The following is a 16934-nucleotide window of genomic DNA, read 5'->3' as shown; positions in this document are numbered from 1 at the left end:
GACTGCAGCGGCTCAAGAAAGCAGCTACCACCTTCTCAAGGGCAATTAGGGATGGGAAATAAATGCTGGCCTAGCCAGCGAAGCCCACATTCCGTAAATGAATTCTAAAAAAATTGCTGCCACTGAACCAATTTTGATCCAGCTTGCTACATTCCCCTGGATTCCATGGGCTTTTACTTTTTAAACCGGTTTGCCATGTGGGACCTTGTCAAAAGACTTCCTAAGATGCATGTAGACCGCATCAACTGCACTACCCTCATCAATCCACCTTGTTAATTTCTCAAAAAATTCAATCAAATGAGTCAGACACAATTTTCCCTTAACAAATCCATGCTGACTATCCTTGATTACTCCTTTGAAACTGCTTTTCAAAGTGACAGTTTATCCTGTCTTTCAGAATTGATTCCAATAATTTGCCACGACCAAGATTAGACTGACTGACCTGTAATTATTTGGTCTACCTCTCACTCCATTTTTAAAATAAAGGTACAACATTAGCAGACCTCCAATCCTCCGGCACCCTTACCTGTGTCCGCTGAAGATTGGAAAATGATGGTCAGACTCTCCCGTTTCCTCCCTGGCTTCTTTTAACAGCCTGTGGTACATTTCATCCGGCACTGGTGATTTATCCACTTTCAAGGATGCTAATCCCCTTAATACTTCCTCTCTCCCTATGTTTATCACATCCAATACTTCACACTCCTCCTTAACTACAATGTCTGCATTGTCCCCCTCTTTTGTAAGGCAGATGCAAAGTATTCATTAAGAACCATGCCCATATCCTCTGCCTATCAAATGGCGATGGTTAGATTCTCTCTTGTTGGAGATGGTCATTACCTGGCATTCATATGGCCTGAATGTTACTTGCCACTTATCAGCCCAAGCCTGAATGCTGTCCAGCTCTTGCTATATAAAGACACGGACTGCTTCAGTATCTGAGGAGTCGCGAAGAGTGCTGAACATTATGCAATCATCAGCGAACATCCCCATTTCTGACCTTATGATCGAGGGAAGGTCATTGATGAAACAGCTGAAGATGGTTGGGCCTAGAACACTACCCTGAGGAATTCTTGCAGCGATGTCCTGGGACTGAAATGTTTGACCACCAACAACCACAACCATCTTCCTTTGTGCCAGGTAGGACTCCAACTACTGGAGAGTTTTCCCCCGATTCCCATTGATTTCAGTTTTGCTAGGGCTCCTTAGTGCCAAACTCATTCAAATACTGCCTCGATGTCAAGGGCAGTCACTCTCACCTCACCTCTTTTGTCCATGTTTGAACCAAGGCTGTAACGAGATCAGGGGCTAAGTGGCTCTCACAAGTGCATCCCACTTCTGTATTCATTTTCATTGTGAGAATTTTGAGAAGGGTCTGGACAATAAATAAATTGAAAGGATCAAGCAATAGCTGGGAAGTTGAACTGCTGGGGAACTAGTGAAAATGTGACATGTCAGTTGCACTCAAAAAGAGAATTAAAGTAAATCACAAAAAATATCAGAGTTGTCTTGTCTTCACTTTTGAGGTTTCTGACATTATTCCATAGATAAAAGGTGAAACAGCAGACAACATGGTGATCCTTCAGTGACCAGGCTTCTGTGAATCTTCTAGCAAGCATTAAATGTCTTCAGCTCACACCAACAATTATTGATCCATTCCAGCCTACACTTCATTTTATTCCTCTTGAGTCATTGTTAAAGACACAGAGGGAGTGAATGATGCCAGGTGAAAACTCTTCCTCAAAGGCTATTTGAAGGTGATTGAGAAGCTGACCAAAGAAAGTGTTGTAAAACTGGAATCAGATCTGGACAATGCAGACTAAATTGCGATAACATTGTGACATAATTCCAAACTTCTAGATAATTGAAAATGTTCAAGTGCTTTTACTTGCAAATCTGGGGCGTGTGCTTGTCCTGTTTGCTTTATTCAGCTTTCATTTTCCCCTCCAAGGCATTAATCAGGACTCCTTCATGAATTGTAAAGTTGCATTGTGATACAATAAATAATTCCCTGGCTAGACTACAGCTTCAAAGGATTGTTTACATCTCTAATCAACCATCCAATGGTAGTATGGTAAAGTCTTAAAATGAAGGAATCGTACCAGCTCCTTTAGTAACAAGCAATCATATTCATTATCAGATGTCAGGTACATTTATCACATACCAGGTATGTGGAAAAATTCTGACACTCTAATAAAAACTTGACTGTCCTCACATGTGATAAGTCCACAGAAAATGTTATGAACTAGGCAGCTTGTGCAAACAATGCATCAGTGGACAGCCAATTCATGGATGTTACACACTGCCCCTGCTATTGCCTGAAAATAGTCAATGGTACAGAATTTAAGTCATGCCGTGATTTTTATTTAGATAAACAATCAATGACTCGTGCAAAAGTAGGTTCCAGGTCTTGGACAAGCAGGTGGCAAAATTCCTGTATTCCCTCATAAGAAAAATGCAATTTTCCTAAGCCTCAGCAAAGGCAGGTAGTTAATTCTAGGTAATTGCAGGGAAGTGCCATACAACTCCTATAATGCTTTTCCAGCTTGACCTTCCTGTGTTGCTCTCTAGTCTCATCACAGCACAGATAAAAGAGGATCCTCTAAAAGAAACACCATTGTCTCCAGTGGTGAATATTAAAGTGGAAAAATTAAAGGATCCATAACACCAAGAGCAATGCTGAAATCCATCCGCAAGGCCAAAAACAGATAAATACATTAAAAAGTTTTCAGCAGCAAAGTAGAAACTGATACAAAATGGGGCCTTATACCCATTTCTGCTTGCCTGCAGCAACCTGTAATGATGACCATGAAATTATCATCGATTGTCGTAAAAACCCACCTGGTTCACTACTGTCTTTTAGGGAAGGAAATCTGCCGTTCTTTCCTGGTCTGGCATACATGTGACTCCAAACCTGTAGCAATGTGGTTGACTCTTAACTTCCCTCTGAAATGGCCAGGTAAGCCACTTAATTCAAGGACAATTAAGGATGGGCAACAAATGCTGGCCTTCCCAGCGATGCCCACATGTCAATACAAGATCCTGAACAGCCTTTACAAGGTGGAGGTGGAAAGGATGTTTCCTCTTGTGGGTGAGTCCAGAACTAGGGGGCACTGTTTTAAAATTAGGGATCGCCCTTTTAGGATAGAGATGAGGAGAAATGTTTTCTCTCAGAGGGTTGTGCGACTTTGGAACTCTCTGCCTCAGAAGGTGGTGTTGGCGGGGTCATTGAATATTTTAGAGGCAGAGGTAGATAGGTTCTTGTTAGGCAAGGGAATCAAAGGTTATTGGGGGTAGATGGCAATGTGGAAATCGAAACACAAGATCAGCCATGATCTTATTGAATGGCGGAGCAGGCTCAAGGGGCCAAATGGTCTACTCCTGTTCCTATTACTTATGTTCTCATAATCTTTTATACTGATATTTATTTAGGAGGTATGTTTCAGGCAGTAAGAGAAGGAAATTCAGTTGAGACTGTAACTGCTATAATAGAGGTGGTCAGTATTTTGATAGGTGCTGTTGCCCATGACATCACATTTAGAGGATTTTATTAAGGGTCATGATTCAGCTCTGATAAAAGCAAAATACTGCGGATGCTGGAAATCTGAAACAAAAACAGAGAATGCTGTAAAAACTCAGCAGGTCTAACAGCATCTGTGGAGAGAAAGACAGAATTAATGTTTCAAGTCTTCAGGGCTCCAAAGAAGAGTCATACGTACTCGAAACGCTAGCTCTGTCTTTCTCTCCACAGATGCTGTTAGACCCGCTGAGTTTCTCCAGGATTTTCTGTTTTATGATTCAGCTCTGTGCCTCCTCAATCTAGTTTCCTCTTCCAACCAATGCTAAATCTACCTGAGTATGTTGAAAAACACTCAAAGAATCTAAGCCCTAGTTAGAATAATGCATTTCCAGATCAGATAAGAAACAAAGAACTATTTTGCATTTCTACTGCACATTTCACAATACATCCAAGAGTGCTTTAACATGAAGTGCTTTTTAAGTATATTCACTGTTGTAATATATGGAACTGCAGCAGCCAATTTGTGCACAGCAAGAATCCGCCAAGTGCAATAAGAAAATGACCAGATCATGTTGGTTGTTGAATTAATATTCACATGACATTGGGAGGATTAGCTGGCTCTTCTAGGGGAGTGCTATGGGAACTCTTATGTCAACCAAAGAAGACAATTGGGGCCTCATTTTTACATTTCACCTGAAAGACAGAACCTCTAGCAATACAGTGCTCCCTCAGTGCAGCACTGGGCCTGCCAGTCTGGATTTTGTCCTCAAATCTCTAGAGTGGGACTTGAACCCAAGACCTCCCAGTCAGAAATGAGTGTGCTACCACTGAGCCATTGCTGACACTATATGGCTTTCTGTACACTTCCCCCTTAAGCACATCAAGGGAGGCACAACTTGAGTTACATGCATAATGAAGCTAATACAAATTATTACAAACATAGCAGTGGACATTTTTATTGCATTGGAACTGATTGTTTAACTATCTGTTAAATAATAATTATCTGTTAGCTCTTACTTGATTTCTCCCAGCAATGAAAGCAACCGAGGCTGGGGGAGATTAGAGGCAGCCACACGAGCCAAAATTCCAAAGAGTCGCTCACCCATTACTATATCCATGGGAGTTACCTGTCACAGATAAAAAGAAAAATATTGTGCTTTAACCCAAGTACATTAAGGACAATGGAAATAAATACTTGTACACTATATTGGTACAAGATAACATAAGAACTAGGAACAGAAGTAGGCAATTCAGCCCCTCGAGCTTGTCCCGCCATTCGATACGATCATGGCTAATTTCATTTCGGCCTCAACTCCAATTTCCCGCCCTCTCCCCATAACCTTTCAACCCATTACTAATTAAAAATCTGTCTATCTCCTCCTTAAATTTATTTAGCGTCCCGGCATCCACTGCACTCTGAGGTAGTGAATTTCACAGATTCACGACCCTTTGAGAAAAGTAATTGATAAAGGTCCCAATGATGTCAACAGGAAGAAATATGTTGCTTTAATCCAGAAGCAAAAAGTTGGAAACATTTCAGTCATCCTTCCACCCAAACTAGGATCAAGCAATGTTCATACAAATACATAAAATACTTTATCTTATGGATGTTTTCTGTAACATCAAGTGTTAACCAAAGAATCCATTACAACTCTAGAACCTGGGGATGAAAAAATGCGGACGGTGATAAAGTTAAATTGATTTGGTTAGAGTTCAGGAATTAGAAGGAAACTGCTGTTCCACTGGGAGTATATTTTAACCACCAAACAGTGAAGAGCAGACAAAGAAAGAAATATCTAGACAAAGGAGAAAAAGTCCAGTAACAATAAAGCCAAAGATATAAATAATACATAGACCAAGAAAAAGGAAGAGTTTATACAATGTCCACAAAATTGCTTTCTAAATCAGTAAATTTTTAATCCAATACGGGAACAGGTTGTGCTTGATCCAGGAGAGGGCAAAGTAGGTAATGCATCCGTGAGGGCAGGGAAGGAGGAATAAATTGAAACCCCTAATTCCCTGCCTTACTGTCCATAATCAGGGTATGTTTTTTTTGGAAAGGTAGTTGTGTGTGTTCTAAGTCCCCTTTAGCATGTAGTCAATTTAAAGAGCAGCACAGACTTTCGTGGGTGTAAATAAAGAGGGTTATTTATTCATGTACTCACCCCAAAAATCTAAATGCAACTTCAGTCACGCACCACACACTAAAGAAAGATACAATTAAAGAAGATAATGCGCTTCTACAAGGATTAAACCAAAAGAATAGTTAACAGTTCATGTATTTGGCTTGCTGTAGGAGATCAGTTGCTGCGGGCCCAATAAGAAAAGGAGTCATTTTCAACTCTTCAATTGTAGTTCAGATGGATTCAAATAGCTTAAGTCAGATATCTGGATTGTGGCAGGATTCCCTCAAAGAGATGAATGTTCAGCAGCTCGCAATGTTAGGCACTTGTGGTTTTTATATCAGAGGATCCAATTTCTTTACAGGTGGACTTGGGATTCAGGAATCAGGCTTCAAGGCTCTAAAGGCTTTACAGCTTCCAGGTTCTTAAAAGGCAAATATGATCCTGCCTTTTATGCAGCTGCTGTGGCTTTTTGGTGTTCTTCTACAGACTGCCCAGGTCTTTTCTGGATCTTTAGAGTCAAACTTGTTATCTCTAGCTGATTTCAGTCACAGCCAAAACCATCACAGGCAATGGCACCAACCCCTCCTCTCCCTGGGTTTGTGAATGACCTTCCTTCCTGCCCTATGGATAAGACATCTATGGAAGCCACCTAGTTTTCAACAACTGAAGACAAACCATTCAAAGGTTAATTGCTTGGACAAAAAGACCTTGATTTTTAAGATAGCTTTCCAGGTGAATTAATCAAGTTATAATTAGAAATGCAATTATGCTTGAATTACTGGCAATTGGAGAGAGATCATATGATGAGCCAAAGGCTTTTGTATGGTTTAAGCGCATAGGTCTCTCAGAAGAACTGGACTAGCAGTTGAGCTAAGTGGAGCTCTTGTCTTCTCTCTCTCACCATCCAACTAACAAGCTTGGACCCTGTCTACTAACTTTACCTTGTCTCCATTCTGCAGTAGGCAAAGATTTTTTAAAGAAAGAATTCACTAATTCCACAGCAGCATCTCCAGCTACTGATATAAACCGCCTTGGCACTGAAAGCGATAGATTGACTGTCTTTGGTTGTGCCAATGTGACTGGGATACACAAAGGTAAATTAGCTGTAATCAGGAAAAGCAAATGTCCCAGGAGCTTCAAGGGTATTCGGACATGACCTGTTCACTACTATACCAATAAGAGAGCCTGGGTAGCTAAGAACCTTTTTCTGATTGTTTTCACAACTGCTTTGTACCAGAGGCGCTTACGCATTGTCAGATAGCTGGACTTGAAGAATACTATAAAATCATGTTGCTCCTGGACAATTGTTCAGCACATCCCCCTGTTGGTGAAGAACAATGTTTTCGCTGTTTACTTTCCTCCCAACGTACGTCATTAATTCAGCCAATGGACTAAGGCATTCTTCGGTCCATGAAACGTAAATATAAAGACTCCTATTTGAGTAGTATTCTTGGTGCTGTGAACAGAGGCCTGGGGGTGGAAGGCTTCCAAAAGAAGCTTACAGTTAAGGGCGCCATCTATGCATCTGCTAATGCCTGGTTGCTTGTTGACAAAGATACCTTGACTAATGGCTGGCACAACCTTTGACCTGTTTTCATAACATTTAAGAAGGGGTATTTGGATGTGCACTTGTGATGCCATGGCATACAAGGCTTTGGGCCCAGTGCTGGAAAATGGGATTAGAATAGTTAGGTACTTGCTTGACCGGCGCAGACTCAATGGGCCGAAGGGCCTTTTTCTGTGCTGTAGACCTCTATGACTTTATGATTCACTAAAGATGATTATATTGACAAAAACTTTGCAAGTCTTCGTATGAACAAGGAAAAATAATCTGGTAAACCAGCTCCTTGAGTATGCAAAGGGTATATCAATGGAATGTTTGAATACACTGGAGGCGAGGATATAGAAACATAGGGCAGAACTCTTCTTTTGTCAGGAGGGCGAGTGCTGAACCCAAACGGGAGAAAAATAGTGTGTGATGACGTCGGGCGAGTGTCCCGATGTCATTGCGCAATCGCGCAATATTTTGATCGGTGGGCACACGCGGGAGTCGACAGCATGCCCACTGACATTTAAGAGGGCTAGTTAAGCCCATTAATTCATTAATTAAATGGAATTTTTTCCTGCTTGTCCAACCTAACGGTTGGCAGGGGGGCGAAAAGGTCTTTGGATTTTTGAGGATACCTCATCCACAGGTGGGATGAGGTTTCCAATGTTAATTAAAAATAAAATAAAAATGGACGTTAATTAGCCAGCCAGCGTGAAATTGCGGTTGAGGCCCAATCGCAGGCCTACCGATGAGAGGAAAATCCTCCCCATGGAAATATAGAAAATAGGAGCAGGAGTAGGTAATTCGGTCTTTCAAGCCTGCTCCGACATTCAATATGACCATGGCTGATCCTCTATCTCAACACTATACTCCTGCTCTCTCCCCATACCCGACACCTTTAGGGTCTAGAAATCTATTTCCTTATTAAATATATTCAGTGGCTTGGTCTCCACAGCTTCCTAACTTAGAGAATTCCATAGGTATATCACCCTCTGAGTGAAGAAGTTGCTCCTCATCTCAGTCCTAAATGGCCTACCCCGTATCCTGAGACCCCTTGTTCTAGACCCCCCAGCCAGAGGAAGCTTCATCCCTGCATCCCGTCTGTCCAGCCCTGTCAGAATTTTATATGTTTCAATGAGACCCCCTCTCAATCTTCTAAATTCCAGTGAATACAGGCCTAGTCAGCCCAATTTCTCCTCATATGACAATCCTGCCATCCCAGGAATCAGTCTGGTGAACCTTCGCTGCACTCCCTCTATGGCATGTATATCCTTCCTTAGGTAAAAAGGCCAAAACTGTAAACAATACTCTAGGGCCTGAATTTTTCAAGCGCTACTTGTGTGGGTGGGGGTAGGAGGGAGAGCAGGCCTGGCACGCAGTTCGTGCATACATGCGAAAGAACGCTTCAATCTCCCTGAAGCACGGAACTGCCTCAGGGAGATTGAAGAGCTTTTTAAAAAAATAAAGACATTAAGAATTTAATGAAACATGTCTCATCTCATGTGACTGTGTCACATGAGATGGGACATGTTTTTATTTTCAAAATACAGTTTTTATTTAATTTTCCTTAGCTTTAGGAAACCTCATCCTGCTCATGGATGAGGTTTCCTAAAAAATGTAAAGGCTGCTTGGACTTTTCGCCTGCCCGCCAACCATTAGGTTGGACGGGTGTGTAAATTTCAAGTTAATTAGCTCGTTAATGGCCTTAATAGGCCTTTCAATTATCGGCGGGCGCACAGCCAACACATTGCGCACCTGCCGAACGAAATGTCGCACAAGTGCACAATGACGTCGGGACGCACGTCTGACGTCATCGTGCGTCATATTACGTTTGGGCATGTCGGGCGCACGCCCGCATACCGAAGGTAAAATTCTGGCCTAGGTGTGGTCTCACCAAGGCCCTGTACAGCTGCAGTAAGACACTCTTGCTCCTGTACTCAAGTCCTCTAGCAATGAGGGCCAATATATCATTTGCCTTCTTAACTGCTTGCTGTACCTGCACGCTTGGTGTACAAGAACACCCAGGTCCCTTTGTATGTCAACCTTTCCCAATCTATCATCATTTAAATAATACTTTGCATTCTGTTTTTCCTACCAACGTGGATAACTTCACACTTATCCACATTATACTTCATCTGCCATACGTTTCCCCACTCAACTTGGCTAAATCGCCTTGAAGCCTCTTAACATCCTTCTCACCACTCATTCCCACCAAGTTTCGTGTCATCAGCAAACTTGGAAATATTATATTTGGTTCCCTCATCCAAATCACTGATTTATACTATGAATAGCTGGGACTATATTGATAACAATACTCCTGTCATGCACTCTTTGACTGACCGGGAAATTGCAGAAATGGTGTTAGGTCAAGCTCAACTTGATAAAAACAGTGATGACTAGGATGACATAGTGAATATGGTAGAGAAAGTGCTCACAGACCATGCTATTAAGATGTGTGACAGGTTGATAAATGCACTCAAACAATGTACAATCATAAGTGAGCAAGAAATAATGTCAATCTATAAAATAAAAGGCAAACTTATGAAACAAAGACCAATGTTTATGGGGCAGATGGAGCTGGAAGGACTATTTAAGAATGCCTCCCAGCAGAGTATACTCTGAACCCCCTCCTACAAGCAGAATCGCAGATGGCGCCACAGGTGGGAACTTATTACAGTTACCCTGTATTCAGTATTCAGTAATACATCTTATTTTTCTTGCCATTTTATTTACTTTAGACTATAGCTAGCCTAGGCTTAGGCTATTGAAATGTAGGTAGGCCTAGTTCTATATGTGGTATCCGAAAACCAAAATTATGGGCAGAATTTTGCCCTCGTCGGATGGGCGGGCAGGCGGGCGGGAGTGGTCGGGAAGCCAACCGCCACCCGCGATCGGGGCCTGACCACGATTTCACGCTGGCGGGCCAGTTAAGGCCCGCCTAGTGTGAAACGTGGCTCAGTACTGGCCAGGAATGGCTGAATGGGGTCAGAGGCTTGTCAGCTGCTGTGTCCAATGGCGACTCGGCGGCCGGATTAAAAACGGCCCAGGCAGCCCTAGAAAGGCTGCCAGGAAAGCACGTCTGTCTGCTATTGTAAAGGTGGAATCAAATGCGGCAGCAAATGCCAGGGGGGAGGGCAGGTCAAATGGACACTGGGCTCCCTGTTTTTCCAACGAGTGCCTCGCTGCCCTCCTAGAGGAGGTGGCTGCCAGAAGGGACACCCTTGACCCCAGAGATGGGAAGAGGAGGCCACCGCACCTCACAAAGAAGACATGGGAGGAGGTGGCAGCCCAGGTGAGCAACCACGATGTGGTGCAGTGCGCCTGGGTGCAGTGCCGGAAGCACATCAATGACCTGCTGTGCTTAGGAAGGGTGAGTACCATTTTGGCATGGGTCAGTGTGTTAAATTGTTTTGGACTGGCCTTCACCCTGTAGAGCTCAGGAGTGTTAGAGTCTGAGTGCCAACTGGCAATCACGCCGGTGCTGGCCAAGGGGTTGAGCCCTGGCTGCTTTGACTGATTGCCTTGCAATCAAGGGCCACAACCCAGATGTGCCCTGCAAGGTACTCCTCAGCTGGGTTGGCCAGGCTGCAATGACGTTGCAGGTAGAGAGTGGACTAATCAATACTCCTTTGTTCTTTCAGGAGAAGACATCCCATAACAACATTGAGAGGTCGCAGACTGGCGGAGAACCCCAACACCTCCTCATATCTCCCAGTACGAGCAGGAGGCCTTGGAGCTCTTCGGTCAAGCAGCCACGGTGAGGCTCTGGTGTCAGATGAAGGTAAGAGTGCAGTGCACTGAGATGAAAATTTCAGCTTGTGCAGCCATTCCATTCATTGATGTGAGCCTCGAACCTGGAGTCCCCATTGATCGTTGAAAGATGAGGGCACCGTGATGCAGATTTCCATTGTCTCATCAGGGTGCCAGGCGTGCACACTGACAGTGTGATGACTTTAATGAATGACATGTCCTTCTTCTCCCTTTTAGGTTCGCCAGCAGGCCTTCGCTCTCCAGAGCCTGAAAGGCCAACCCTGACCCCGGAGGACTGCCATTCTCCCCAAGGACCTGCATCACATTCACTCTCTGAACCAGGCACCGGTGCAGATACCAGCAGCTCGGTGGGCATTAGTTCGGTGGCTAGTATCTTGGTGCGCATTGGTGAGGGCACTTCACACTCGCTTCAGGTACAAGCAGAGGCAGAGAATGCCCAGGGCACCAGCAGTCAGAGGACTCTGAAGACCAGAATGATGCTCAGTGAAGGCTGAAGAACAGTCCCTGGAGTCATCCATTAGGCAAGAGGTGCTGGACATCTAGCAGGGTATACAGGAGGATCTGGCGGAGATCCAAGAGGGTATGTGTGCCATAGTCTCCATTGTGGAGGAGTCCCTGCAGAGCGTGAGCACTGCATTAACCCTCATGGCCGAGCGCAATGCCTCCTCCATGGAGACAGTGGCGACTCTCATGGAGAGGCTGCTCCAGGAACAGAATCAGGGGTTCCTGGGTTGCACTCGGACCTGCAAGCCCTCACACAGGCACTGACCTCAGGTGGTCAGTGTCCATGTGGGAGATGGATTGGGCACCCAGTATCCCAGCTAGGTGCCCGTCCATCAATGGCGAGCAGGGAGGTTCACAGTGACCTTACGTTGGCGCATGAGCTACTTGTTGTCTCTGCGGGCTTCTCTCAGGGCACACTGGATGACGGCAGCAGCTCCTCCGTCCCTCTGCCAGTGACCATCGCATCTGATGAGTCTGCAGCAACTTGGGAGGTGGCAGCCATGGCGCTGGCTGCTCCCTCCCAGATGGGGCCACCCCGGGCTCCACAGGTCAGAGGACGACCTCCAAGAGGTTATCAAGGCCAACAGGACAGCAGAGTCAGCAGGCTGTCTCCAATGCTGGTGCCAGCGAGGGGGAGAGCACCTAGACATAGCACCCGTGAACGTAAGTTTAAAGCACCTTAATCACAAGAGGGACTGGTCACAGATGATCTTTTGTTCCCCCATTTTGTTTTTTTTTAATGGTGTGACTACCAACACTGGTTATTGTTTCGTTGAAGACTATATGAGTTCCAACATTAAATTACATTTGCTTTTGTGTTATTGGCCTAATATGCTTCATTTGTTTTGTAGGTGCAGGGTAGGCCAGTATGTAACACTGGACAAGGATGGCTCGAAACTTTATTGCACAGGCACTGAGTGTATCTTGGGGGCCAAGTAAAGGGTCATTTCTGCGATCCACGATGGAGGCGGCAGCCCTGGCATGAGGTGATAGTTTATTTGGCAGCCTAGCTAAAGCAGCGTTGGATCAAGGAATCTCTGGTGTCCCTGCCTCCCTGGAGGTTACCAAGATCTGACTCCATACCCTCTGTTTTCCTCACCGTGCTCCTCTTCAGACTCACCATTGGACTCATCATCTGTGGCCTCTGCAGCTGCGTCAAGATCCTCTTCCTCCAATGCATCCCCCCTTGCCAGTATCAGATTGTGGAAAGCGCAGCATGCAACCACGATCAGTGACACCCGCTCTGGGGGGTAATGGAGTGCGCCACCTGAACGGTCCAAGCATCGGAAGCGCATCTTGAGAAGAACTATGTTTCTCTCTACCACCGCCCTTGTGGAGGCATGGCTCCTGTTGTACTGCTGCTCGGCCTCCATTCTGGGTGGCGGAGAGGCGTCATGAGCCACCTTTTCAAGGTATAGCCCTAGTCACCCAGCAGCCATCCATCCAGTCGGGCTGGTACACTGAAGAGCCCCAGCACCTGGGAGTGTCTCAGGATGTACGTGGTCACACACTATCTGCACGTTCATGGAGTGGAAACCCTTCCTTTTGACGAAGGCACCCGGCTGACCCGCTGGCGCCTTGATGGTCACATGTGCAGTCGATGGCACCCTGGACGCAGGGAAACTCAGCAATCATTGCAAAGCCTCTGGCTCGCTCAGCCTGACTGGCCTTGTCCGTACGGAAATGAATGAGAGTCAATATCTGCCTAAACAGTGCTTCTGTCACCAGCTTGGCACAACTGTGGACAGCTGATTGGGAGACTCCACACAGATCTCTCACTGAGCCCTGGAAAGTGCTGGAGGCATAGAAGTTGAGGGCCACTGTGACCTTCAGAGCCACTGGCATGGGGTGTCCACCCACACAGTCGGAGCTGATCTCAGGCCCAATCATCTGTCAAATAGAGATCACAGTCTCCATTGAGAAGTGGAGCCTCCTTTGGCATTGCACATAGGGCATATTGAAGTAGTTGCATCGCTGTCTGTATGCCCTGGCAGCAGGATAGTGGCGTCTTCTGCAGCCCCTTCCGCCTTGGACTTCCTGCTGGCCCTGCGCCCCTTGTGCCTGAGCCTCTCCTTCCACAGGTCCCTTCCCTGGAAGCTGCATTGGGACACGTGGCCTCCTCTCCCTTCTGCTCCCCTGTTCCTCCTCAGAGGAGGTGCCTCCAGCAGAGATCACAATCCCCATTATCAGGGTAAGGGAAGGCTGTCTGATACCTGGAAGGGTCCACAATCTCTGAATCCTCCGGAGGTCTGGAAGACACCAATGAGTTCAATGAAGCCTGGAAATGCTGAAAAAGAAGCCCCAATCAGAGATTAAGCTGCCAAGTCTCAATAAGCCACCAGCAGCAAGTTATCTCCAAAACTCCTCACTACTCACATTGACAATGCTGCTGACCCTTTATATCCTGCCCGTGAATGAGGTTTTGCAAATTGTGTCCTGCCCGCCTGCCCGTGCGATGAGCGAAAAATCGTACGGGAAACGTTGAATCACCGTTAACTGGGTTGTCAAGGGCCTTAACTGGCCTGTTAATTAATGGCGGGCGTGGCCCCGACTCCTGCATGTCCCTACCGAGCGAAATATCGTGCGAGTGCGTGATGATGTCAGGACACTCACCCAACGTCATCACGTGTCATTTTATGCTCGAGCGGGTCAGGCGCGTGCCTGCCCGCTCAGGGGAAAATTCTGCCCTATGAACTCCAAAACGCGATCAGCCCAGAGAATTTTGGATAACGGATACTCAACCTGAATAACTCTATTCAAAAAAAATGGGAGCAGGATAAATCCAGTAACTACAGGCCAATCATCCTTACGCCGGTAGTGGTGAAATTCTTTGAGTCTGTAGTCTGAGACAAAATTAACTATCACTTGGAAAGACATCAGTTGATAAATGACAGCTAACACAGATTTGTTAAAAGCAAATCCACTGTAATCAAGTTTGTCAGGTGTGATGTTGAACTGCAAGGGGCTGGTATATGTCACAGACTATTGCATAGCAAGAGGATATTGCACAGGAATGGCCAAAGCAGTGCAAGATTAATGACAATACTGGCGGTGATGAGGATCTTCAGTTACATGAAGAGATTAGAGAAACTGAGATTGATCTCCTTAGAACAGAGGAGGTTAAAGGTAGATTCAATAAATTTGTTCAAATTTTGAGAGGCATAATAGAGTAAATAAGAAGAAATTGTTTCCATTGACAGAAGGTTGGTAACCACAAGACACAGAGTTAAAGCAATTGGCAAAGAAGCAGAGGAGAGATGGGGAGAATTCTTTTAACGCCAAATTGTTATGATCTGGAATGCACTGGATTGAAGTGTGGAGGCAGGTTCAATTGTAACTTTCAAAACAGAATTATATAAATATTTGAAAAGGGAAAAATCGCAGAGCTACAGGGAAAGAGCAGGGGAATGGAACTAAATTGGATAGCTCTCACAAAAAGTTGGCACAGGCACAATGAAACGAATGACCTCCTTCTGTGCTGTATGTTTCCATAATATTAATTTCAATAAGAATTAAGATACTATTTGAAGTAGAATTATGTAATGCACATCATGCACTTCTGATGAAGGACAGGGTGTGATTATTTGATCATTATTCAAACACAAAATACATAGGTATGTGTTGTATCTAGCAAAACAACTACAGTAAAATTCAATCCATTAAATGGAATTCTGGTGTTTGACATGCTTACCTCCGTATCATTTATTTTTTGGAGACAGAAATGGTTGAGCCTGAAGAGGACATAGTATTTCCAGAGGCTGAAGTTCACCACTGGGTTCCCCTGAGAACTAACAGTGAGTTGGTCTAACCTGCGACCCAGTGCCAGAGCATTAAACTGCTGCAATTTGTGAAGATTCGTATCTTGGAACTTTAAGTGCTGTCAAAACAATTATAAAACAAGTATGTTGGATGCAAATATAGGCACAAGATCGCTTAGCTGGCTTCTACTGGAATTTTTTTTTAAAATGCTGGATAAACTCAGCAGGTTAGACAGCAGAAAAGGAGGTCTTGTGGCGCAGTAGGTAGCATCTGCTTGAGCCAGAAACTCCTGACTCGAGTCCTGCTCCAGGAATTAATGGGCAAGGAAGGTGCATCATGACACAGCCAAGCAGGTTTAGTATCAACCTGCAAATCCTTCCAGCACACCCTCCCCCTAAACCTGACATGGTTTGTCTGGCAGCCTTCTGAAGACATGGGATGTGCCACTCACATGTAATCCCTGAGCCACCACTAAATTTTGGTAAGCTCTGGGCTAATTATAGGAACATAGGACTTAGGGATGAAGTAGTCCATTCAGCCCTTCGAGCCTGCTCTGCCTTTCGATAAGATCATGGCTGATCTGGTTGTGGTCTCAAAACCACTTTCTTTTCTGCCGCAAAACCTTTGACTCCCTTGTCCATCAAAAATCTACGCAACTCAGCCTTGAGTAAATTCAATGAACCAGCCTCCTCTAATTGACAACCCATTACAAGCGGGCAAATTTCCTCCACATGCCTGCTCCCTGTCTCCCACAGGGGTTTTTTCTGCCGCTGGGAGAGTGACATGTGCCCTCTCTATGATTAAGCAGGCTCAGCCATCATGTTTCCCGCTGTGATGGGCTGCATTAAATCCAGCCTCATGTGTCAGTCTTTGCTGAGGGTGATCACGGCAATGAGTTACCAAATGCCGGACAATCCCACTGCTGAGAGTGACCACAAAACTCAGTGGCACCACTACTAAATGTGTCCAATACTATTCGAAGAACACTTTTTTTTCCCAAAGCTTAGCTTCTAATTCTAAAACCGAATAGTTCTCTAGGAAACATCAATAAAATAACTGGAATATTCTTACCAAAATATTTGGAAATTTAATCCTCAATCGTGGTAACACTGTGACAATCTCATCAAAGTCTATGAACATGAAAGAGACAGTTGTGACTGTCCCAGCTGTCTGAACACCCCAGCTGCGATCTAGAGATTCCAGTGCGCCAAATCCATACAAGTGCAGTGTGTCTCCTTCCAGCTCGGCCAAGTGAGAGTCTGCGATGGACAGTCCTTGCACTGCACAGGTCAGTACCCCATCAGGAGACCTGCAAATACACACACAACTTCAATTTCATTCTTATTTTTACTTTCATCATTGTTTTTCCGAGCTATGCAAAGACTATTTCGAAAATGATACAAGACTTTGGGGTTCTGCAAAGTTTAGCTTCTTGCATCGCCAGATTAGGTTACCAAATTAAGAAGAGACACCTCAAACCCAGGATTACAGTCGTTTTTCCCCCATTTTAACATTTCAGATATCAGACTAGGATAGATTTTCGCTGCATTTGTTTTTCAGCCAGAACATGCAGTACAGCACTAGACATAATCCCAAAGTGTACTGTGGGGAATTGGATGTAACCCAAAGCATATTAATGCAGCACTGGATCAAATCCCAGAGCATACTGTATAGCATAGTTCTAACCCTACAGCATACTGTGCAGCAC

At 44.8% G+C, this 16934-nt stretch overlaps 1 protein-coding gene across 2 annotated transcripts in view; it reads right to left on the bottom strand.

Annotated features, from left to right (window-relative positions):
• lrrc49 (leucine rich repeat containing 49) overlaps nucleotides 1–16934 on the bottom strand; it is a 232231-nt gene that overhangs the window by 40516 nt on the left and 174781 nt on the right. For both annotated transcript variants that reach the window (XM_078532455.1, XM_078532456.1), the window contains 3 exons: nucleotides 16298–16535; nucleotides 15159–15344; nucleotides 4535–4644 (listed from right to left, as the gene is read on the bottom strand). In XM_078532455.1, coding sequence (XP_078388581.1) covers nucleotides 4535–4644; nucleotides 15159–15344; nucleotides 16298–16535 — 534 coding nt within the window. The remainder of the gene's footprint in view (nucleotides 1–4534; nucleotides 4645–15158; nucleotides 15345–16297; nucleotides 16536–16934) is intronic.

This window comes from Cetorhinus maximus, chromosome 30 (assembly GCF_964194155.1).
Source record: "Cetorhinus maximus chromosome 30, sCetMax3.hap1.1, whole genome shotgun sequence".
NCBI classification, from domain to species: domain Eukaryota; kingdom Metazoa; phylum Chordata; class Chondrichthyes; order Lamniformes; family Cetorhinidae; genus Cetorhinus; species Cetorhinus maximus.
This window is presented reverse-complemented; position numbering and strand designations above follow the sequence as displayed.